This window comes from Lonchura striata, chromosome 1 (assembly GCF_050655825.1).
Source record: "Lonchura striata isolate lonStrDom1 chromosome 1, ASM5065582v1, whole genome shotgun sequence".
NCBI lineage: Eukaryota > Metazoa > Chordata > Aves > Passeriformes > Estrildidae > Lonchura > Lonchura striata.
In genome coordinates this window covers 112,416,012-112,442,316 of record NC_140703.1, presented here as the reverse complement: position 1 = coordinate 112,442,316, position 26,305 = coordinate 112,416,012, and the positions used below count along the sequence as shown (strand labels likewise).

Genomic DNA, 26,305 nt, shown 5'->3' with positions numbered 1-26,305 from the left:
TCTCCCATTTCACTGTCACTAATGGAATCTATCTTTGTTTAGAGGATAAATTCACCTTCAAAGCACTAAATGGCTTCAGCATGGATCTCTGAATTGTCAGGATACACCAGTGTGTCAACCACAGCAAACAAGAACTCTTCACAATGCAGGAAAAGCTTATTCCCAGAGAAGACTGGATTTTTTTCAAGTACTGGTCTCGAAGAGTTGAATTCACCATTATCAGAAAATATTTGTGGAAAGGTGCACACACATTTCATTCATCTTCCTTAACACACGTAAACACTCCACTATACACTGAAATATCTGTGCCAAAACATTGTGTCACCATGAACAAGCAATTCCCTTAGAGAGGAAACAAGGAAAACAGCAGAACAACATAAAAATCTCCGAATGAAGAACAGCAGAGTCAGACACTGATTTAAGTTCTATAAAGAGTACATTGAGCACAACAAGAGGAGTGGGAAATAAAAGATCAGACAAAACAAATGAGTGAGAGGGAACACCAAGTAAGAGATGAAACTCTTGTCAGAGGGGAATGCCAGAGAAGGAAAGCAGATCACAACTGACTCAAACCCTGAAGGACAGCACCTTCTCCACTGTTACAATTTCATCCCTACTCCAGCAGGCTGCACAACAGCCTCCCATCATCACCCACCCAAAATAAACAGCATCTCCATGTAAAAATCACTTCAATCAAGCCAGTCACTAAGAGAACAAGTCATTATCCCTCCGCAGGGAATGTCTGGGGAGGATGAAAAAATACAAAGGTGAGAAACTTTAGGAACAGTTGAAAATGTACCAAATTAAAATTAAAGACATTTTCAAATAATCACAAAAGGAGAAAGGTAGCAGGCAAGTCAGTTCCAAATGTCAATCTTTTAAGCCCTTTAAAATAAAGTGTCAGCTGAAGTACAAAAGGCTCTTTTTTCATTGCTTTCTGCAGTAACAGATTTTCTTACATTCAAAAAAAGCAAACCTCATCATTCTGGACCACCTGTGGCCTGTCCTGTGAAAGCAACAGGAGGTGGGGAAACCTTTACGCTTAAGCTTGGAAACATAAATAACACTTGCACATGTGGAAGAGAATATTGATGCTGTCTTTAGGCCACAGATGGAGAAATGGCATCTCCTGAGGTGCATGTGGCTCATGGGGAAAAACTCCTGACTGTTGTCACTGTTGCTGTCCAATGCATGGAAAGTACTCCATAAACTCCAGCATGCCAAAAATATATTTCAAACCTCTTCTGCTGTGAGATAACTTGGATAACTCCAAGTCTTTGTGGAACATCAAAACAAAGTCTGAAGCTCATGCTGATTTTATTTCCACACATTCCCAGGTGTGGGGACGTGGCTGCTTATGCCATGCCAGCACCTCTCACACACAGGCAGACACAAAAAACCCTCAAGTTCATCCTCCTTTCTGCCCTAACTGGACAATGCGCAGCTGGAGTAAATAAATTTGTCAAAGTTTATTCTTCCTGTGCAGCAATGGCATGAGATTTGAGACTCTGGGTCAGTCTCCTGCACTTGTTTCACATTCAACAGTTCAATGTGCTTTAATTTTTTTTGTGAGTGAGGCCAACCTCTACCTAAAATCCATTTTCATATGTATTTTATAGTCTCTAAGTAGCACAAAATTCAACATAAAAGGGGAACTGCTGTAATATTAACTACATTTATTGGTGGTAGCCTATCATCCTATAATTACCTCCATAATTTGCTGTGATAAGATACTGGCCTTTGGACTGAATTTACAGTCTTATTTTAGGTTTATCAACTGTAAATGAGGTAAGGACATTGCACCTCCAAACCACACCCATCAAATGGCTTTTGGAAGGCAGTCGGGGAGACACGTAGCAGTAAAACATTATACAGCCACGTAAGATCCTGAACTCTGTGACATTAAAAGTACTGGAAAAAAAAATCTCATGTACATTAATGACTGGATTATAAGTCAACAAACCAAGATGAGTAGATGCTGCCAGCACAAGGCAGATAAAAAAAAGCATAAAGGATTCTGAAGCTCAACAGAGGATAAAATTCCAGCAAAGTTAAAATAAGAAGACAATAAGTCAGATCAATAGCCAGCCCTGAGCAGCAACATTAGTATTCACTTGACCAGGATATGGACTAAAACAATAATAATAAATAGCAAAAATAAAATATTAGCACAGCTTTTACAGAAACTCACACTGTTGAAAAAGCAGCAAAAGAAAGAGGCTAGCATACAGTGTGGTTTTTTGGTTGTTTTTTTTTTTTTTTCCCTTGTATTTTTCCAGACTACATCAATTTAAGTTCAGAAAATTCCTGGGCACAGATGGGAAATGCTCCTGATGGATTTTCCTTCCATTACTTTTCCCCAGCACTTTCTAAAACCATGTCCACTCATCTCACACTAACAATACTGGACAGCCAGCAGCTCCATAGTCTAACTGCAGGGAACCATCTTGCTCTGAATCTGCTTCCTGATAGCTTCAGTTCATACTTCCAAGCTCTTACAGTAAAAGAGACAGAGAAAAACCTGTTTTAAAAGCAGAGATATTAATACCATCTCAGCAGATTCTACACTATTTTCTCACATTCAGTAGAAATTAAATAAATTTAGAGAACTGTAAGGGTAAGAGGAAGAAGAGTCTATCTTGTAAAAAGTAAGTGTAGACATCTCAATTAGGAACTCAAAAGCTACTATGACTTTTCTACAAATACCAACAGGACAAACACCAGGGAAAAAGAAGCACTATTTCACTCTAAGTACAACGTTGCCAAACAAATATATAATTTTAGACTGAAAATTAAAAGAGTATTTTAAGAATCAGAAAATCAGGCGTTTGAATAGTATTTAAATGTTAACAGTAGACGCAAAAGGATTCTTCTAAATACTCTTTAGTATCACATATAAGAGAGCAATTTTCATAAATATAATGCTATTGCATATACCTGTGTATCTGCGACACAGCCACATGCAATGTGAGGGGACAGGCTTGAAAAAAACCTAGAAACACTCATATAAACCTATGTATTCTTTTGTGTTCCTCTCAGAGAGTCTGCCCAAGACTTTTGAAGCAATTTCCATTCAAGTGAGAATAGGCCAATACCAATACTGACTATAAAGAGCTGAATTGTTAAGCAAAGGTCTTAATGCCCTTGAGGCACTTTTGAATAAGAGTATTTGAGAAACTTTAGGTAAAATTAGCTCCTTAATATTTTGAACTACCACATCCTTACTGTCCAGACAGGAGGCAAACACATTATAAGTGGAGAGAATAACCACAGAACCAAAACCCACAGCAGTATCTGCTATCTGCCCAGCTCCACCAACATAAATACTTGTGAGGATCAGCACTTGGAGTCTCTCTAGAGAATCTCAATTTTAAATATTAATTAATGAAGGAACATAATTTTGTAGCAAATATATTTAATTTTTTAGGAACCAAACCCACTTCTTATGGTCCTTCAGAAAATGTTTTGGCTTTAATTTCAACATGACCAAAGGACAAGTACTGACACTGAGGGTGTATCAGTATCACTTAACCAAAGCTTTCCATGCTCATAGAAACCAGCTTTCTTTTATAACAAGACTACTGCTTTTCAAAATCCTCTTGTGAAATAATATTCTACAAAATTTCAAGACAAGTTTTAGCTTAACAAGTCCCCAGGGAAGAAAAATGAAAGAGTAAAAGAATATTCACCAAAACTCAGCAGCATTACATGTTCCGTGACATGCTTTCAAAACATCGTGCAGACAATGAAAATAGTTTTGAAGGAAATTAATAAATGGTTATTCATAACTTTATTAACAAATGAAGAGGTAACAAACAACAAAACAAACATACACCACCCTCCCCCACAGAAATAAGACTGGATATCACTTCTTGAACATCTTTGGATGTCTTGTGCGCAGCATGCACTGCCTGCCATAGCACAGCACCCAAGAATGAGCTCTCTGACCTCCAGAGATAACACCAGCATGCTGCAAGAAAGCCAAGCCCTCAGCAATCATCCTGGTCACACATTTTAAAAAGATCTGCAACACTAAGCTACAGTCCCACATTCCCTAATGTGTGTTCCAAGTAATGGTTCACAACTATTTTTTTTTTTTTTAATAAACGCTCCCCCACCCACTTTCAGATGAGCAGACACACGTAATTCACTTTCTGCTGCATCATTTATCTGCTTGGTAGGCTTCAGACTCAGACTTGCTCCTTTTTCCAAAACACATATATGCAGCTGTTGCCACCTATTATTTCAAAATTATCTTAATTCTCAAAAGCAAAGAAATGACAATTTTTTCTCTCAAAAACAGAAATACTATCAACAAGATCATAAGCAAATGACAAAAGCATTAGCAGATCCAGCAAAATGCAGCATTACAGTTGGATTTTGCTGTTGTTTTTGTACAGAACTCAAAAATTAAATAGCTGATTTATTACTCATTTTCAACAACCCAAGTCTAGATATGGTATGGTTTTTTAAAATTAGCAAAGTGCTGTTTTCAGCATTGATGTCCTAATGCTCCTACTTGCTTTCACTATCAGAAAGCCACCACTGTCTCCAGTGATCACAGTGAAAGCCACTGATAGTGATATCACTACCACTATTTTTGTACAGTTTATCTGTACAAAATACACCTTTTAAATAGAAACTGTAGCTCTAAGTTGGCAAAACAGGTTTTCAGCATGACACGCTAAGTATAAAAATACAAAGTGAAAAGACCTTTGTCAATAAAATTTAACACACAGTTTGTTAGCAAGCAGAATCTTGTGTGAGGCCTCCCAGAAGGCTCAGAGCAACTAAATAATGTCCTGAAAACAGGAAACACACAATTCTGCCCACAAAGATGTGACATGGGTCACTGGAAAGCAGCTATTGGTATTCCAGCTGCATCAATGGCAGCTGTACTCTACAGTCAAGGTATTAAGCGAAAAAGTATGAACTGCTACATTATGCTTTTCCCTTGAGGAATGTCATGAGCCTGACTGCTAATGATGAAATGAGAAAATATTTCTGTGCCTTAAGAAATTCCTAATAAATCTGTGATTTATTTAGCACTGCCTTCCACAGGTAGGAAGAGGGCTCAGGGATACTGAAGCCATCACAACCATCAGCAGCTGCACCAGACAGTAAATCTCAAAAACTGGCAAAGGTAGGTAGATACTGAGTATGGGGAAAAAACAAGTTTGGAAAAAAGCAGAGCTGAGTCTTCCTGGAAAACAGCCTAGGAACTGTGATACGAGCAATTCTGCTTCAGGTGCAGACAGGGGCAAAGAGCACATGCACATTTACAGACCTGGAAAGAAAGTGTCACTCATGGAAGTCAGAGTTAAAGTTATGCCATGGGCACAACTTTATTTGCTGGTTCCAAAAGTCTTGCTAGACCAGTCTGGAAGGTCCAAAATCCTGTGCTGTTAATAGTGAGTATTCAGGGAAGAGAAAGCACAAAGAAAAAAATCCTTATTTTACTACAACAATCTCAGTAGTTGCATTCCAGGGGGACTACCTGTGGCTAAGCCATTCCTAGGTAAATGATACTCTGCAATTCTCAAACATTCCTTCACTCTCTTGGAAACTCTGCTAAAGGGATCTCTGGGTTGCATTCAAAACTCCCCCAGAAGTCTCAGCTTGCATCTCCTTCATTTCCAGGACTCATTTCCAACAATCAGCAGTCACCTACTCCATAACCTCATGTGCCAGATGCAACAAATAGGTCAGTTTGCATCTGACCTACAGATCTCCATTCGAATCAAACATCAAATACAGGAGGACTGCAATTTAGAGCAGCCTCAAAAGAAAAAAAGAAAAAAATTCCACTACAGGGTGGGATCCCCCTCAGGGATGGCTTCTTAACCCAAATTTAGAATTGCAAGCCTTCTCCATTCTCTGATCCTTCTTTCACCTCCTATATAGCCTGACAAAAGCAAAAGCTTTCATATTTTAGAGTCCTATATTTAGACTGATCAATTAATTGGAACATTTATGGGCTACTTCCCAAAATCTTGGGAGATCCTCCTTCAACTGGTTATAGAAGTCAAACATGAGAGAAGATGAGCATAAAATAACTTCCTCATTTAATGATGTGGCCCCAAAGAAAACTTTGTTCTGTGGGAGAAGAGACTGACCCCCACCTGGCTACACCCTCTTTTCAGGGAATTGCAGAGAGTGGTAAGGTCTAAACATTTCCTTCACCGAGAACACAGACCTCTAAGAGCTCAGACAGAACACCAGTTTTTACAGTCTGCCTGCCTAAAAGTAGGTGACACTAAATTAAAGGGATTTCTCCACAGTAATGCAGGCTACATGCACTGAAATAAAACACTAAATACTTGTACAGCAGCATCCAAGAGAAAGCTGTTGAGAATAATTCTAAGATATGTATATATTAAGATGTGCTATTACAATTAATTGGGTTAATTCTGCATATTTATTCATACATTAATGGAAAAACATAGTACACCTGGGGAAAGTGGAAAATTTAGTAATGCTGAAAATAAACAGTTTGAAACTATTTCTTTATAAAATTATTATCTCCCCCTCACCCACATCTCTTCAGACTACTAGATGCAAACTTATGACTTACACCACACATCATGACACTTAAAAGTGACAGGAGGCCAGTGCTTGCAAAATTTAAGATAGCCAGATCTAAAAATGCAGGGGGGCAATGATAACATGATAGGGGGAGACACAAAAAAAGGAATCTATTAACTTCCTGGAGAGGTTAGGAGGGCAACATTACACAAGCAATGGAGCTTTGTCAAAGACAAGACAACTTAAAGAGATTTACAGCTTCATACAGAGATGTAGGTGCAACCCCATGGGCACTCTTCCACAGTAAATGCCATTTGCCAATGGAAACTCTACCCTTTATTCCAGCTGAATCCCCAAGTGCTGTGCAACTGTGCCTCCCAAGAGTTACTCCTTCTCCAAAACTAAGGGATTCCTCCTTCTAAGTTCTTGCAAAGCAAGAGGTCCAACAAAAGGGATAATCAAATGCCAAGGTTCTGATTCATATGCAGGAAGAAAATGAAACATTTCACTTCAAATGTGCATTTCAAGGAGAAATAGAACTTAGCTTTACACTAAGAGCCAAAACTATTCAAAAGTAGCAATTAAATTAATTTGACGCTCTTATCTGACCACAGAAGGAGAGGCAGTATCACAGTACCTTCCCTTACCCATCCAGTACCTGTTTGTTAATTTCTAGGAAAAATGTGAATTTCTTCTACACAAATTATTACCAATTGAACAAGCACTATCAAGTTACATAAATGTTGCATCATCTTACAAATGCATCTGATATTTAATACTGTCCTTCTACCTGCCACCTAAATAACACTGGTCATGCCTCTCACACTGCAGTTTTCATCCACAAAACTCATTTCCCACAAGTAGTGTCCCAACAGCACATGAAGGCCCCAGCTGCAGACCCCACTGCTGCTTCACAAAAACCAGCTCTAGCATGTTCAGGCATGAGGATAAGAAAAAAATGACACACCTTGGTACAATCCTTCAACTACAGCAGCAGCACAGAGCACTAAGGGGATTTGTTCTGACACTGTAGGTGATGGTGCAGTGATGCCAACAGAGAAACTCCCGTCAGAGCAGAAGAAATGCCAACACAGGTAGAGCAGCAGAGCCTGAGATGCAACTGGGAACATCAACACCAAGAGGCTGTCCAAATTTAACAGCATATTCATTCTTAAACCCAGGTATCATAAGTACTACTCCATAGCAATTTTTTTGTTTGTTTTTTTGTTTAGAAAAAGAAAGCACTGACAAACAAGGTGCCAAGTGAAACAGGCAATCTCCTTATCAGAATGAGTTCATTTCAGCCATGACACGAAAGGAATCTGGAAATGTTCTCATATACTGCAGAAAAATCATGAAAATGAAACTACTGGAACAGGAAAGTGTTCCTTCTCCTTTCCAGCTGTCAGAAGTCTGAAAGACCTTAAGCTACTCATTAATGAATTGCTCTAAATCAGTTTGTTCCATTTCTGAGTCCTGGCTGTGGAAGTGAGAAAGCCCTGAGGAAAAAGTTGTGAAATGACCTGTGGTTGAGACTTGTTTTCCTGTTTCAGTTGGTAAATTTGCGTATCTGCTTACCAATCCCTCTGGAAGCAGAGTTTCCCGGAGTCAAAAATTCCTACTTAGCTGTGCTGAAGAATCTTCAAAGTCAGTGAGTTCTAATGCACTGGAATCAGTGCTGTGCTCTACTAGTGTAGCTTGATTCTCTTATCTTAAAAAATAAAATAATAATCAAGAACAAATTAAAATAATCTCAAAATATGAACAAGCTTTTTCTAGAAGACCCTTGCTGCTTGTCTGGAAAAATTGAAATTGCCATTAAACTAGATACAGAAACTGAAGCAGAGCAGTCAGGCAAAACCCAGAGTACTGAGGATGGGGCAGGTGACACTGCCTGGCCTTCTCCAGCAGCACTGAAGTCCAAAGCTGCTCCTCAGTTCCACAGGCACCACACTTCCCCTGAATCCACAGAGCTCCTTGTGAAAAATGACTGCTCTCATGCATTTTCACTTTCATCCCAAAATCATCGTAAAAATCCCCCACCATCATTCTCCATAACCAAGCAGCAAATAGTGGTCTAAAGTGGAAGGCACAAACTATTCCATTCTTTCAAAATACCGAGGACTTGGCTTAATTAGCAATTAAAAGCAAGTAGTACAATCGTTCCTTTCTCACTGCACATAATGGAGTCGTCATTGTTCTCAGATTTTTGGCCACAATGCGGGCAAGCTGCAAGTTTGCAACTGGCACTACAGGAAAACATTCTATCATTCAAAAGCAAAAAACAAACCACCACCACAGAAAGAAAATCAACTCATAAAGAAAAACACAATTTAAGATGACAGCATTTTTATTGGCAGGGAATAAACAGACTGCAACATTGCAATTCCACGTTTTTCCTCACAGAGTTTGAGCACATCTACACTCACAGATTGACTGAAGACAATCTCCAAAATCAGGCATTGCAATCCTATGCAATGATTGCAATTCTAATACAGTGATCATATCCCCACCATCCACAATTACCTAAGGATCCCTTCCTTACACAATCTTGCACAATTCTTTCACCTATCCCAAATACATCTGCCTCCAATTTATTTTCATGCTACAGTGCAGTTTCTGCCATGCTCTCCTCCTTTTTTAACACAGCAAGTGTCTTCTTTCCAGGCTTTGATTCAACCATTAATACTTCTTTTCAAATTATTTATAGCAAATAAATCTGTAAATATTACTAGTACTGAGACTCTACAGAGAAAAAAACCCCACAAATTCAGCCAAGATGGACAGTATGTAATTAATCCCAGAAAACTGTCTGAAGTAATAAACTTTCAGTACATGAACCTGTAACAGAGACCTTTAAAGGTAGAAAATGAAACCTAATTCTGCTCATTAGTTAACAAGGATTCTAATGGTTTCTGGGATCTCAACTTTCTTAGGCAACAAAAATTAATTCTGCTATAAGCATAAACACCTCCAAATCCTCCCCATATAGAACCAGAAGAGGCATTAAAGCCATTTCAACTATTAATTTTGTCCACACAGTAACTACAGTTAAGAAAGCCCTCAAGTATAAAAACATAAGTTGTTAGTTAAATTCCATATGCTCAGGCACAGGGATTTCTGGTGTTCTTCTGTGTGGGGCAAGGAGCTGGACATTGATGATGCTTGTGGGTCCCTTCCAACTCAGGATATTCATTGATTCTATCTGAGGGGTTTCACAAAGCAGCAGAAGAGGCTGGCTCAGACACACATCTCTGTTGTACCGCCTGTTGCCTCCAATTTTGTTTTCATACACAAAACTTTTTAAAAATATTTTCCTCTTAAGCAAGGAGTACAGAAGTATGTACTGTTCTGATTCAGAAGTAGCTGAACAGTTTCCTATCATTTATTTTTCAAAACCTATAAAAACTATTCTCACCCTTTCCTTTGATTTAAAAAAGGAACAAAGGAACACTCATTTCTGCTTAAAAGCAAGTAAAAACCATTTTTTTTAAGAAGCAAGAAGATAATTTTAACAGGTAACACTTGAAATCTGATAGTCCTTCAGAATTTTTCAGTCTCCCACTCTTGAAAACTTAGTGTTTAAGTATTAACAAAATCACAAATTCAAAGGCTCTGCCCCTCCAACCATTAAAATGCAGGAGAGATTAAAAATACTTGGAAAACATTTCTGTGCACCACACCAGAGACTAAGAACAAATAAAGCTTTGAGAACCATAGTGTGTAAAAGCTACCCTTAGTTACCATATTTGTAACATGCCCAGAAGCTCCATTAAAGTTTACCAACCAATGTACATAATTTTTGCAGCTCTCTATTCTTCCCAGTATCACTGCACTTTTCCCCTCCTGCCAGAGGTTGCTTATGACATGCTTTATGATGTTATGTAATGGATCTCCTCCATTTTTCTTATACTTCCACTTTATCTTACACTCTTTCTATACTTTGTTCTATTAAACTGCACTGTTAAACTCTTTAGATCAGCATCCTTCTCCCCTACACAGGCTTTTAGTTCCACACTTTAAACTATTTCTTGCCCTTTCAACATATCCATCTGTATCTTCCACACTTGCTCAGCTTTCTTTATCCTTCAAATCTAAAGGCAGCAAAACATGACTTGAGAACAGACACACAAGAGCTCTTGGCTTCATTTTCACCTTGAGGAAAGAAGCAGAAGTTTCTTTACTCTTCCCTTCTTTGAGGGAGAAGGAGGAAAAAAGGGAAGCAGCAGTCTAAGATAAAGACATAGAAAACAAAGCTAACATCTTACTTTTATTTCAAAAATGGTAGAGACTTCCATTATACCCAGAGCATGTAATTCTTACTAAGCTTTTTCACACCCAACACAAACTCTCTGCAATTTTGTTACCTGTTTCATTCCCATTTACCGTGGTTTTAAAATCTCCTGAAGCAGGTCCCAGCACCATCAAACACTTACATGCTACTTAAGTTACTAGTAATGTTTAGATGGTAACCAAGCATCAGACTCAGGTAGCTGCTGCCAAGAATAAAAGCACTGTGATTCACACTGCATTCCCCTCACCCTCAAAATGGTCTGCACCACTAAGTCATCCATTCAATTCCTTGGTTTCCTTATCTTCCTCACATCTAATCAAAGTATTCTTCTTCAACCTTTCTTCTATTTCCTTTAACTGAAAATATCTTCCTTTTATTACAACACTATATTCTGAAAAACCTTCCCAAAAGGCTGCTTCATTTCTGCACTTCCCTAAAATCAAACGGTGGCCTGATTCTCAGTAGTCATAGGTTCAAACATATTCATTAAGTACTCAACCTAGATAACCTCAGGATCTTTCCTTCATTCACAGTTTTCTCATATATAGTCCTTCTAACATACATTTTGGTGTTCTTGCTGCTGCACACATGCTCAGATCTGAATCTGTCCCACATCTGCTTGTGGCAGTGTAACTTCACTAAATACTTGGTCTTCCTTCAGACAGTGAGGAAGCCAAGTCACTGCACTCATTCCATCCCTCCTCTCCATGAGGAAAGAGAAGTGGTGGATGTTCCACCCCTGGGAGTGTTCAAGGACAGACTGGATGGGGATTTAAGCAATCTGATTTAGTAGCAGATGTCCCTGCCCACAGCAGGAAAGTAACTGCATAGTATTAAAGACTCCTTCCAACCCAAACCATTCTGTGATTCTATGATTCTATATAATCTAGTCCTGACAACCTGTGCTTATACATACAGGTAATTCCATTCTCCATAAGAAAATACAAAGCAATAGTTTTATAAATATTCCTTTCAGAAACAGTGTCACACTAACCAGGACCCACCCTAGCCTCCCAAAACTCTCTCTCAAAGGACCTCCACAGTTTTTCAACCCTGCAAAATGAACTGCATTCACAGAATCAGAGAATGTACCAAAATAGTATAAAAGCCCAAGGACTTCTTTGTTCTTGGTCCCCCTCTGCAGGCACCCCAGCTCAAGACCTGCTGCTGTACCACTCCATTAAATGATTTAATGTTACAAATGCATTGCCTGAGTCTTTGCTGCAGGGAACTCAAGGTCAAGCTCAAAGAAGGAAGTGTGTTGAGGAGTCTGTAGGAGCAAGGAGTTGTAAGGGGCACCCATCCACCAGATCACTGCACATTCCTGCTGCAAAGGGAATCCAGACCCAGCACTTAAAAGTCTTGAGTGGGGTGGGTGTGACCCCCCAAAATGCTGTGAATTCTCACCATTCTCAGGCAGCGTGAAAACACAAAAAACATCTGATCCAACATTTCCTGACAAAAGCACAGGCTAGACAAGATGGCCCAGCACACTATCCAGCTGCAGATTCAAAGTGCCCAACACTGCCCTGGAGAGATTATTCCAATGGTTGACTGTTCTCTTTGTGAGTTTTTCTTGTCTTCAATGGGAAGTTAGTCCCCAGGAGTAACTTGCACCCATTAAATCTTGCCTTATCAATATAACTCCTGATAAAAATGCAGTCTCCATCTCCTTTTAAGTACCCTTTAAGTACTGGAACATGTTGGCAACATCTTCCCCAAAGCCTTCTTTTCTCAAGGCTGAACAAACCAGGATCTCTCAGCCATTCTTCACACTTCAGCTTCTCAGTCCTTTGATCATCTTTGTAGCCCTTCTCTGGACCCTCTTCAGCCTGGCCACATCTTTTTTGTTTAGTAGGCACCAAAACTGCACATAAATATTCCAGGTGTGCCTTGACCAGCACTGAGTAGAGTGCAGTCATAACTCCTTTGTCTTTGCTGGTGATGCCATTGTTGGTGCAATCCAGCATCCCACTGTCTCCCTTTGCCCCAGCAGCACACAGCTCATTTTTATTAAGTTAAATCCACCAGGACCCCCAGGTCCATTTCCACAGAGTTGCTTCCCAGCCAGAAAGATCTCAGACTGTGCTGCACTCCTGCATCATGTTCTCCCACATACATTTGTCTTTGCTGAACTTCATAAGGCTCTCATCAGCCCATTCTTCCAGCCCATCCAGGATGGCTCTCCTTTCTGCAGGTTCACTTCCCCACTCAGTTTGGTACCATCAGCAGAATTCATGAGGGCACACTTGATCCCACCATCCAGGATCACTTATGATGGTATTAAACAGTGGCATAAATCCCTGGGGACCCCACTTGTGACAAGCAGCCAGTTTGAGAAGGAGCATTTCCCACCCTGCTCTGGGTGCTGCCCATCAGCCGGTTCCTAGCCAGCACACAGATCCCTTGCCTGGAACACAACCTGCTGGTTTCTCTAGGAAGAGGCTGTGGAAAACAGCATGGGAAGACTTGAAATCCAGGAAGACAATGTCCACCAGTAGTTCCATATACACCAAGCAGGTTACTCTGTACTAGGAGGCAATCAGGTTTGCAAAGAATGATTTGCCCTTGGTGAATCCATGCCAGCTTTTTGCAATCGTCTGCTTCATCAGTTCATACCATAACTTTCCCTGGGACTGAGCTAAGACTGATGGGCTGATAATTTCCTACATTCTTGTTTAAACACTTCTTGAAGAACGGGCAACATGAGCCTTTTCCCAGTCTTCTGTAACATTACTCAGTCTCCACAACTTCTCAAAGATTACAAAGAGCAGCCTCCCAGCAGTATCCAGCCAGCTCTCTTCACACCTTCAGAAGGGTAATTTGTAAAGGTCAAGCTCCTGTAATAGTCTACACCCCAATAATTCCTTCAAAGACAGTAGGTCTGTGCATGGAACTGGATTTTTGTTCCCAAGGTTTGGGGCCCAAGAGCGCTGGTAAAGACAGAGGTGAAAGCAGTGCAGAGAACCTCTGCCTTTTTAGCATTGGTTGGCAACTAATTCACCTCCCCTTTTTAATAGTGGGCCAGCATTTTCCCGTTTGTGCTTGTTGTTTATGATCCTTTCCTGTATTTTTTGACCTCTCCAACCAATCTCAGGTCCAGCTGAGCTTTTACTTTTCTAACTGCACCTCTGCACACTCCAGCAACGTCCTTGTAGTTCTCAGTGGGTATTTGTTCATTTTTTTCATCCCTGATACGCTCCTGAGCAGATTTTGGTTTTGAGCAGACTCAGGAGCTTGCAGCTAAGTCAAGGGCATCTCTTAGCCTACCTACTTCCCTTCCATTGAAAGGTGATGAACTGGTTTCATGCTTCCCTAAGAGCCTTCTGCAAGAATTCTCAGCACTCACTAGCTCCTTTACCCACCATGGAATCCCTCCCAACTCAGTTCTGAGCAACCAGAAGCTGGTTCTTTGAATTTCTAAAACCTCTTAGCACTAACCTTCAATAGTAGTTATTTAAAACTAGGGAATTTTCTATTTTTACTAGGTTATTTTTGAACTGAAGCACTTCTCCAGCCTGGTTCATCACACAGGCCCAAAGACTTTCACTGAAACAGACAAGAAGCAACAGAGAGTTCTTTAAATTCTGTTAGCTAGAAGAAAAATATCTAAAAATAAAACTTTAAGTTCAATTCATTATTCTACTCTTTTTTTCTGTGTGTAAGTTTTCAAATCATAAGAGTACAACAACACTGCTTAAATAAAAAGTTAAAATGGCAACTAGAGTGGAAGCAACAGAATACTGACCGAAAAAAAAAAAATCTCTTGGGCTCTATTTTAAAAGCTGTTGCACTGGATCTTTTGTCTAATGCTGCAAATGATACTCTGAAATTGCTCAAAATTTTAAATTCTCAAAATGGAAGCAGGAATTTAAGGTAAAGCATATTCACACTCCAGTCTGCTTTAATACCCAATCAATAGTAAGATGTGAATCATAATCCACAAATGACACTGAGAAAAGGAAATGACTTAAAGCCATTTTAACAAACAACAATTAATTTAATAACTTACCACAAAAGAAATTAATGTGCAGACATACAGTGTTCTGTTTGTAATTCATCACACACTTTAAGTCACTCCCTTTACAAAACTCTAAATGAGATCTTAATTCTATATCTTAATTAAATAAGCTCCTGCCATGAACGCTACATAGCAAATCTAAGAACCATAAAGGAAGGTAATTTGTCAATATAGCTCTGATGGTGATCTCTGCATCCTCTCACACTCTCAAGTGAAAAATACCTGATAAACTCTTCAACTCCCAAACATGCTTAATGGGGGTTTATTTCATTAACATGGTATTTCAGGTATGTAATACCTCTCTATGACTGAAAATACAAACATTCAGTATCAACAATAATACTTGAACCACTGCAAAACTTAAGACAGAGGCTCATTTAGACATATACCATTCAACAAACTTTATAATGGCCACAAGCAAACTACCAAATGGCCCAACCTAGTTGTGACAGTATCAGTAGAACTCATCTTGAAAACAAGCTTTGAACAGACCCCTATTTAAATAGGCCAATCTTGGAAAGAGCATTTCCCCAGAGGAATTACTCCACTATAGCTATTTCTTTAGTCTGCCTACCCATAAAGCAGAAACCTGTAATAAATATTTAAGTATTTTTTCTTGCTTTACTGAACTTCCCTTGTGCAACAAACTCAGACTGAAGTAGATTAAACACAACCTCTTTCTTTCTTCATACCAAAAATGTTCTGTAAGGCACTAAGCTTATCCTCTCAGGTGCACCTACACAAATCCTGGCAGCCTTCACAGGGCTCCATACATGACCCACTGATTTCAATTTTGTCTGGTTTTAACTACAAATTAAGCAAGATTAAGATTGCTAACATTTTCTACAAAGAGTCAACTGCTCTCTATAATGACACATCAAGTTTAATAAGCATCACTTTAATGTTTTATTGTGAAAACACATTACTCAAACATCATGCTTCAAACACCACAGGTGCAGGACTTCCAGCAAGAAAAAGGGTTAAAACAAAGTAACTTACATGAGTTTTTTTATGTAAAACACAAGGCAGGTATGGCACTAAAGAACTGAAGTTGCATCCAAAAACCTATCTGCATTCAGAATGAGCAGGACAGTGGTTCAGCTCCTGGAGTTACCTGATCCAATATTAAACCTGCAACCCAGCTCAGTTCTGCATTCATCTCACACTCACAGCCCATCTCCCTAACTCATTTCTGCAGAAGCTCATCCAAGCCCTCTAAGCAGTAACTACCTTTTACAAAACTATTTGAGTATTCTCCAACGACAAACATACACAATTCCTTCCCTTTCAGACTGTTGAAAATACAGCAAAATCCCTCCCGTTATCCAAAGATTGTACCAGTTGAGAACCAAGAAGAGCTATTTTTGTTCAGTAATCTGAGAATAACCTTAGGTTTAATTGATGAACCTGTAAACTGGAAACCAGAACTTAATTTCTCTACAGAACATAAGTTTGCCTAATTGTCAGAAGGATAAAGAACAACAGTGGGCCATGGCATATAATTCTGGCACTGGGAAGTCTTGTGCAAGTGTTAATCAGGAAAAAGTCACTTTACAGCCATAAACATTTTCCATGACTCTTTAATTTTGTATCATCTCACTAATGTAATGAAAACAAATGTTTCTACATGCACCAAGCTATCCAAGCATGAAACATCTACTCTTTTCTAAAATGGTATAACAAACATATGGCATAGCTTTTAGAAGATGCTTTCAACACTTACTTCAGATGGTATCAACATTTGCAGATAGTTTTACCTCTATAATTACCAAGTCCACTCAACCCACTACAGTGAACAAACAGCTATGGAGGCTGGCAAGAGGCACAGAGGCATGCTGAAAGCACACCTGAATGATACCATGCACAGACAAAGCTTTAGATTGTCTATTCCTTCTTCACATACTGTAGCTGGATTCACCTAGAGAGACATTTGAAAGCTAGAGGCCACGAATAGCGTGATGCACAAAAGGATCAATGGTTCAATTACTGGAATGGGATGAAAACAGTTGTGTCCCAGCCTTGCCACAGTTTTTCTTCACACTTTAGAAAGTTAAATAATTTATCAGAACCTATATTCTTCAGGTGCTAAAATACAGCAGTATTTCCCTCTCTTCCATCCTGAACCACTGCCCGCCCTGACTATTTGATTACTAACATCAGTAGGGCACAAATTACCTTAACTTGATGCACACACACCACTTAAGAGGAATGGACCACTGCAGCTTCCAGACTCAGTATATCAGTACTTAAAAGCTACAATATGTAACACACATGCAACAACATCAAAAGAAAAATCTTACATTATACTCCCTATTAAAGATCTCCTGACAGTGAAGATAAAACTTTCTGAAATACAGATGTCAATACACCAAGTGTCCTGCAATCCTAATTACACCTCTACAAAAGCATTTTGTTTGTGGACACAAGATCCATCGTTCTCTCTTCTGTAACACATTCAAATGACAAGTGTAATGTTTCTGACTTCATCAATTTTCTTGTCTTCAGAAAGTAGTACCAACACTGTACTTTACACTTGAGGAACAGTCAAAACATTTAGGAATATATATTTAGAGAAACAAAATCCCACTATTAAAAAAAAGTCTCAAACACTAGTTGTGAAAGTATCAACAGATGCTTAGTATTTCATACTTACAGTACTGTGTAATGTCCATGGTTCTAATGGTTTTAATACTGGATGGAGAACAAATACTGCAAGCCTACAACCAAGTGCCAGGATATACACCATGGCTGTGATTTCCAATAAACATGGTACAACCAGGAACTATGCAATGTGTCACCCATTACACCTCAACAGGATCCCAGAAAGCTACACGCTATTAATACAAGCGGCATACAAAAAAAAAAACAAAGAAAGAGAAAAAAAAAAAAAACTGATCTTAAAGAAATATATGGCTCAGTTAAAATTACCCAATAAACAGACTCAAAAAAAGTGACTCCTTCAAAACATGCTAGAAAACCAATTCCACCCATAACACAATTTACAAAATTTTATCCAACTTCAACTTGTTCCACAGCACTGACAGTACATTAGATAATAAACCAGTAATAGAAATGCACAATATATGAAAAAAAAAAAACCAAAACAAACCCAAACAAAAAGAAACAACACAGATATAAATTTACAGAAACTGGAGAGGCTGGCCACTTCCTGGAGTGCCTTACAAATGTCTCCTGGTACCAGTTTCCAGTTTCTCAATTCCCAGTACTGCCATTATATAAGACAAACATTCTTAATTCTTTTTCAAGCAATATTTCTTTGCTTTGATGAAAATAAATCAAGTTAAATCTTTCCAGTTATTAAAAAAAAACAACAAAAACAACACCGTAGTACACTGAGATTAACCTGCTGAAATGTTTTCTTGCATGATTATTTTTCAAGCCGTTTGTTATAAATAAAACTGACTATATTTTATTATGGATTAGTAGGAAATTAACATTAATGTCAACACTGAAAGGACAAAGTCAACATATACTAATTCACATTGTCTGAAACTATTTTTAAACAAGCAACATTACAACTATAAGAAAAATGAAATAATATTGTCACTGTGCATTTATTTTGTAAGCTTCATAAAAGCACAGATAAGCACGCTGTTAATTTTGTCAACACATGTGGCCTTTACACAAAGGAAGTACCATTTTTAAAATCAGCTGGAAAACAAAAGGGCTGCTAATCCATGAGAGGTAACACAGACTAAAACATGGCATATTGTGTGGAACTACTTCATCTCTCCAAATCGACTTCAACATCAATACTTTTAAATGGAAACATGCTTCAGTTTTTGTCCACAGGATATGACAAACTGATTAAACTCAATGAATAGGAATTAACAAGCATCTTATACCCAATACATCAGACCAGCTACATCAACCTACATCTGTATAGATGCCAATTACAGCTTATGAAACGATGGTTTGTCACTGCAATCAAGTCAACTTTGGCTAAACACTGGAAACATCATCCAAAAAAAAAAAAAAAAAAGGAAATGCTTTGCAATTCACTTCCAATACAATGGATATCCTCACCCTCCCCCCCACCAAGTAATCTTTAAGCTTCACCTCCTGCCAGAATGCCTTCCTGGGAGAAAGAGACATCAAGACACCAGGAGGGTTTTTGTTTTGGGGTTTTTTTCCTCCTTCACGTTAATGTTCTTGTCAACTACGGAAGCATAACAGTGAGCACTTTCTCCAGCACAAGACTGACTACATTGGATTTCCAGCATTTCAACCAGTTTGAAAAGTGATCTCTTAATTTCCCTCCCCCTCTTCCCCAAAACCACACTAACTGCAAACTATGATTTTCAAGCTCCTTCTTCTGCAAAATAAACGCAAAATTTCTGGCAACAGAAAATTCCATTCCTTTGTCAGACATACTCACAGCGTGTACAGCATTACAGGAAAGTTTCTTTTGGCTTATCACACATCCAGTACATGGGGCAACATTACAATATTCTTGACCCTTAATCTATACCTTCAATGATTCATAAAATTGTACAGATCTCATGTCCTATTTGCCCTTTTGATTTGCTACACCCAGCAGCACGGCTTGGCTCAGTTCACGATACGACAGCCCATACAGCCTACAAAGCAAAACCACCAGAAAATGGGGGACTGCAGACCTGCAGCACAAATAGAACCCACAACTAAATTAAAGCTCTAGACATGAAGCTTCCTCCATCCCTCAAAGAGATCCCAGTTTTCTTATTATTAAATCCTGTCAGGGTGTGGCTTTGTTAAACCAAAGTTCCCACTGCAAAGGCCTCCAGCAATCCCCTCCAAGCCAATGCACACCTTAGTGAACCCCACCAAAAATAAGGAGTGTCTTCTCGCACCCAGGCACCAAATTTAAGCCCAGAACAGACTCCTCCAGCTGCACAAGTATCCAAACAGGGAAGGGAGCTGTTCCCCAAATACTTACAACCCAAAACCTGTCATGAGCCTCCCCAGACAGGTACCCTGCTCCTGCCACCTCAAGCTCAGGTAACCAGAAGCACTGCCAGGCCCACAGAGCACTCACTGCTCCAGCCTGGCAGCATCTGGAAAAGGTTCAGTGGTGGGTGTGCTCCTCTCACATCCAGGAGAGCACTGATAAATTTCTGCCTTTGTGAAGGATTCCTCTGGAAACATGACTCAATGGTTTTCCTTACCTGCTACGCTTGCACATAAATCTCACGCTGTAACGTGCTGCCTTGTAGATTCTTAAATCAGTCAGTCAGGATTTCATAATTATGTAGTCTAGGGTCTTTGTTAGCTGTTGTTGCTCCATGCACAAAAGGAAACATTTTGTTGCTATCGCTGTAAAACCTATTAATTAACTGCACATATATTCGGCCACAGTTTCTGCTATAAAAATAACTGCTACATTGAATTAAAGTGGTCTGCTAGATTAATTGTTCTAAAGCCCTCAATAGAATATAAATTGCATAAAGCTTCACACAGAACAGAAACAAAGCAGAAAATACCTTAAAAATAGCAACTTCTTATCAGTAACAGAAACATAAGCACGTTCCTTTAAAGTAAAAAGCACAAACAAAACCGAAACTGGTTCAAACCAAGAAATTCCTCTCGAACATCTCTGCACTGAATAGCAACGTTTTAATCCTTCCACTTCCTTAAATAATCTACCTTTCTCAGAGACAAGTTTTACAAAGAACATGCTTCATGAGTTACTGTGCAATTCATAAATGTACAAAACACCATCTGAAAACTGAGGTGAAATAGCAAATATTTGGTTTGCTTGAGCATTTTTTTTAGTATTCACTGCATGGATTCGCAGCTTAATACAGTAAAAGAACATACATAGATAATTCTGAAAACGTATTTCAAAACTATCAAAATGCCCCGCAACTCCATATTGTATACACTAATATTACAATTGACTGGCATTTTAAAATAAGCATTACACGTAAGAAAGGCACAAAACTCAACTAATAGGCTGAATTGCTCCTTGCACCACTTAATTTTACAGTATGCAAAATAAAACTTAAACCAGGGATTTTATGCGACAGATGATCTAATTAGATGTGAAGCTTTTATTTTCTATCTGGCATCCTTGAGCTCTATCCCATACGGGATTCGGTCTAATATTTCCAACAGGCTCAGCAGCATTCACACAGCAGACACGAGTTCTGGTCCACCAACAGTTAATGTACATTATTTAACTGGTTTGGCATGTCACTCCCCTACCTTTTTGATTAATGGGAAGAAGTGCTCTTATAAATAACTCTGAAAATCGAAAGGAAACCGCGAGATTTTTTTTTTCTTTTTAAATATAAGCAGAAAAGAAAAGAAAGAAAAGAAAGTGTACTTGTTTTTCCTTCCATCCCTCCCCCCTCCCCCCACGTCCTGACATTGAGCTTTTCCAATCCTGCCAGAAATAAACACCCAAACACAAGCACAGGCCTAGGCTATCCAATTCAACACGCTTTAGAGTCAAATCTTCAGATCAACCAAAACCAGCAGCAGAAAAAAAAAAAAAAAATCCTCCACGATACAGTCCGGGCACAACAATGGGATGAGCAGTGTCAAACGCCACACTACTGACAGGAACAAGCCAGGAAGCAGGAACCAGAGTAGCACTGTCCCCTTTGCTTCAGCCGTGTGGCATTTCAAAAACAGTTCCACTTATTCTGTTACTCGAACGTTTCCCTGGCGTTTGCTGTTTTAAGCACAGCTGGCAGACACTCGGCCCGAACAGCCTTTGTCAGCGGCTCACGGATGGGCAGCAGAACGTGCTACAGGTTGATAAGGAGGGCACCGGCGCTGCAAAGCAGCAGGAAAAGCGCCCAGAAAGAACTTGGGATGCGCAGGAGAGTTTCCCTCAGCCTTCACCGGGGGCTCCACGCTCCCCATATTCGCTCCCGGTGTTTGTTTCGTGTTTACCTCCCCCCCCTTCTCTTTCTCCTCCCTGTCCGGCCATCTTGGGCCGACAGGAGCAGCCATTACTTAACTAAATGACAGGGCCAACAACTTTGCACGGAGACAAGCAGCGCTCTCCGGACAGCGGGCCGGGCAGCAGCAGCCCGCGGGACGCCCCGCTCCCTGTCAAGCCGGGACGGCGGGCGGGCCGCGGGGCTCGCCGAGGAGCGGGCACGCTGGACGGAGGCAGCGGGGCCCGCAGAGTAAACAAGTCACTCGGACGGGCTCCGGGCGCCGCTCAGCGCCGCGCCCGCCCCAGCCCGGACCCCGCGCTCCCTGCGGGCTCCGGCCCCGGCTCCGCTCCCGGCGGCTGGGGGCGAAAATCACGAGGGAGGGTCCGGGGAGCGGCAACGTCAGCAGCGCCGAGCGCGCCCTCCCTCCCTCGCTCTCCCCCCGCTGCCGCCTCCTCCTCCTCGTCCTCCGCCTCCCCCCCTCCGCCCCCGCGCCCCCTCCCCCGGCCCGTCCGCTCCCGGGCCCGGGTTCCGCCACTTTCCCGTCCCAGGGCCGGACGGGCACCCCGCATGGCCACGCTCCCCTCGTCCCGCTCGGGGAGAATGGCGGGGGGAAGGGGGGGGTAAAAAAGGAAAGGGGCAAAGGCGGCAGCAACGCGCTGAGACCCCGCGGAGGTGGCGGTGCCCCCCGCACACCCCCTGCACACACTCACCGTGCGGGCCCGGGGGTCCCGAGGGAAGGGGCGGCGGGGCCGCCTCGCTCCCCATCCCCCGTTTCCCCCCCCCTCCCCCCCATCCCCGCTCCACATCCACCCTCGCGCTTACCTTTAACAGCAAGGCCTTCGTTCTGGCGCCATCTTCATGAAGCCTCAGAAATCCGAAGAGCCGGCTGCGAGGAGGGGAGCGGGCGGGAGGGAGGGGAGAGAGAGGCACCGGCGTTAGCGAGAGTCAGCGCGGCGGGCGGGCGAGGGCAGAGCGCGGCCCGGGAGCGGCGGCGCACGGGGAGCCGCGGGCAGGGGAGCGGGGGGACACGGAGGGAGCGCGGGCCGAGCCGGGACACGGAGGCGGCCGGGGCGCAGTGGGGAGCGGGTACCTGTCGAGGCCGGATAGGGCTTCTCTCTCCTGGGCTGTCAAGCTGGCGAAGTCCTCCTCGCTCTGGCCGCTCGCTTTGCCCGCCGCCATTTTCTTTTCCTCATCACCGAAAGGAGCAGCAGAGGCGGCGGCGGCGAGCGACACTCCGCACGATTTCATGGAAACGCAGCGTAATTAACTCGCGGATCGCACCCCCCCCTCCCTGCGCGCCCCCAACACCCCCCAGCGCCGGGCGGGGCGGGGTGCCCGACACACACACACACCACAACTTTTATTACAACAACAACAGCCGGCAGGGAGGGGGAGGGAGGGATGGAGGGAGGGAGGGGAGGGGAGAGGGAGGGAGGGAGGCGGGGGGAAGCCCCGCTGCTCGGAGGAGGAGGAGGAGGGAGGGAAGGAGGGGGGAGGGAGCCCCAGCGCTGGCGACTCGGGGGAGGAGGAGGAGGCGGCGGCTGCGGATGGCGGCGGAGCGGTGTTTACATCTCCGCTCGCCGCCGGCGGCGCGGGGAGCCGAGGTGTCGGGGAGCCGGGGGGATCCTCCCCGCCCGCCCCGCGGCTCGGGGTGTGTTTTGCCGCCCGTACAAACTTCCCCGGAGCCGCTGCCCAAAGTTGTTGTAATTGTGTCACACCGCGGACCCCGCGCGCCGCCACCGCGACCCCCCCACCCCGTCCCGCCCCGCCCGCCCGCGGCCGCGCAGCCAATCGGCGGGGCCGCCGCGCCCCACGTGACCTTTGTTGACTTACGTCAGTCATTGCGCTCCGCCGCCGCTGCGCTCCGGTTCGGTTGGCCCTCGCCGCCCGCCTGCCCCGCCGGCCTCACGCCATTGGTCGGCAGGTGATAAGAGGGGTGGGGTTTCAGAGATCCGCCATTTGTGATAGGCCGAGCGAGCCGTCAGTCAGACGAGCTTTTCGATTAGCGAGCGCCAGCGGGTTGGGGTGCGCCTTTAAAAGAGAACGGCGGGGGAGGGGGGGAGCAGTTGGGAGTGGCGGGCGCTGGGGTGGGAAGAGGAGGAGGAAGGGCGGGCTGCGCTCACGGGTGGAGTTGCGTAACGGGGGCTCCGGGCTGGAGGAGTGGACGCCGCTGAGGAAGGCGCCATGTCCCTCCGGCGGGGGGCAGTAGGCACGCTCGCACCCCCCCCCGCCCCGGGCGTGGTGGTGTTGGCACAAGCGGGAAATAAAAGCTTCCCCGGAGCGGGAGCGGGGCTGCGAGGGAGATGCTTGGGTCGGCGGGCAACGGTCGCACGGAAGGGCGGGGGCCGCCCCCGCCGTTGGTTTCGCCCACGCCCCCCCGCCTCCCCCGGGAGCCCGTGACAGGTGGAGCGGGCCCCGCCGGCGCGCGCGCTTGGCGCGAGACGCGCGGCGAGTCTCGCGATGCTTCGCGGGCCTCAGGGCGTGAGGGCGGGGAGGGCCCGGGGCGGCCGCGGCGGCGCGGGCAGCGCGAAGGACGGCGCGGGCAGCGCGGGCTGTGGGCACGGCCCCGTGTGAGTACAGCTCCGAGCTTCTGCAGGCGCGGGAAGGAAAGGAAAGGGGGTTTGCTGCTTGCTTTCCTTCCTTCGTACGGCGCAGCGCAGCTCCAGCACGACTTGTAGATGAAGCGTTACCTGAGCATCATAGACTGCCTTGAGGGACTGAAAAGGTCATTTCCCTACCACGGGCAGGGACACCTCCCGCTAGACCAGGTTGCTCAGAGTCCCATCCAACCTGCCGTTGAACACTTCCAGGAATGGGACATCTATGCTTGTTCCTTGGGTTCCTCCACCCTTCCCAGCTCAACCAGGAGCCCCGTTTCTCTTTACTGTACCATACAGCCAGGAGGCTTTAGGGCTTTTTAAGTAAGGTGTTTGCAGATCATTCGATCTTGGCTCTGCTGTGGGTGTGGGAGGACACAGCTCATTCCCAGTTTGCTGGAAATGGATCAGAACACCCTTCTGTAACAGCACTGCATCGCTTCTTTGGTGTCCGGCTGAAGCTCCATGTCTGCGCTGGCTTTTCCCATTTGAATGTCCTGTTTGATGGTTACCAGGTGCTCTAAAGCAAAAGTAAAGCCCATTTTGCTTCCTTTGGGAATTCTGTGAACAAGGTCAAAGACCAGCCTATGCAGTGGATACTGCTGCTTGCTGGTTCTCCTTTAATTGCGCTCTCTAATCGTGCTCTGCCTCTGTAAGTGTTTAACTAATGTGTCAATGGTGTTTTACAGGTGGATCCTCACACATTTTCTGGTCCTCATGGTGCAGAGACACTGGCAGGAATGGAGACCTGGTCAAGACAAAGTCTTAAATAATGCAAGTGAATACTCAGAGTAGTGTGTCCATGGTGCTCTTAAAAGCAGACTCTTGTAATGTAGCTCTGCTTTCTGATGCAAATGCAGGAAGAACAAAAAACAAAAGCATCTTGGTTTGATGATGTTGCATTTCTTCATAAGAGTCAGCTGCCAGTTTGTTGGGAGTAGTGGTGTAAGAGACAGGCACTTGTGTTTAAAGTCTCTTGCAACTTGTGACTTGCAAGTTTGAAATTCAGATAAAACCCAAGTTATTTTTGGTTCTGGGAATGGGCCATAGTCTGCTAATAGTGGTAACACTATGATCAAACCTCTGTGTTTATGTGTATTGTCCATGGTTCTCTGGATTTTCTCAGCAGACTTTCCTCAGGTGCCAAAATCAATGCCAAGAGCCTGACTGGTTGGGAATGTGCCATAAATATGGGATTTCAGTGCTGATTGTTTCTGTGGTTCTAAACTCTCAGGTGTAAAATTTCCACTTTGCAGTATCCCGAGTATAAATCAGCAGAATGTAGAGCAGACAAAACCATTTCTCAGTGGAAGAAAGGGGTTGTTGAACAACAGAGCAAATCAGGGGACCACAGAAGCAGAGTCCTAGTCCAGCTGAAACTTGTGTGCACTTGAAGTCACAACCCCTGAGTTACCTCTCTAGTACTGCCATTGCCATTCTTAACCCCCTATACCCTGCCTGAATTGCTGGCTTTGAATTTCCAGATGCTCTTATTTCTTTCTGTATTTATTTATTTAGTTGCTGTCACTTCCAAGTCAGGTAGCAAATTTGAAGAAGCAGTAGATCTGTCCCTGTTGGACACAATTGAAATCTCATGGTCTTCCACAAAATAAAGTAGTCTGGGCATACTTTATAGTCACCTGCGGCAAGATCTACCCCTGGAAAAACTGCTGTTTGAAGCTGGGTATATCAATTCTAATTGGTTTGGTTTTCATTCCTGCTCTTTGAAGTTCTGGGCAGCTGCAAGCCTTGACCAGCTAATCATATGAGGGCAGAGGTCATCTCTTTAGCCAAGAGTCTGCAGAAGTTCAGGAGCCATGTGTGATCTCTACTGATGCTGCTGTTTAAGAAAGGATTTTGAGGTGTGGAGTCAACATTATGCTCCCAGTAGCTCAGGAGGCCTCAGACTATGAGGCAAATCCTTCTGCAGCAGAGCAGGCAAAATGTGATGAGACAGCCTTGGATTCATGTGGCA

General features: G+C 43.0%; 1 protein-coding gene across 17 annotated transcripts in view; it reads right to left on the bottom strand.

The window, feature by feature from the left end:
* Nucleotides 1–22,981, bottom strand: part of KDM6A (lysine demethylase 6A) — a 150,526-nt gene extending 127,545 nt beyond the window's left edge. For 16 of the 17 annotated variants that reach the window (XR_014957003.1, XM_085586134.1, XM_085586149.1 and 13 more), the window contains exons 1-2: nucleotides 22,824–22,981; nucleotides 22,556–22,619 (exon numbers count right to left, since the gene is read on the bottom strand). Coding sequence is in view for 16 of the 17 variants with exons in the window: in XM_085586134.1 (XP_085442260.1) it covers nucleotides 22,556–22,619; nucleotides 22,824–22,981 (222 nt within the window). In the remaining variant the exon portion in view is untranslated. Of the gene's footprint in view, nucleotides 1–10,892; nucleotides 21,880–22,555; nucleotides 22,620–22,823 lie in introns of those variants that run through there. The other variant, XM_085586185.1, reaches the window with a different exon arrangement.
* Nucleotides 22,982–26,305: the final 3,324 nt, after the last annotated feature.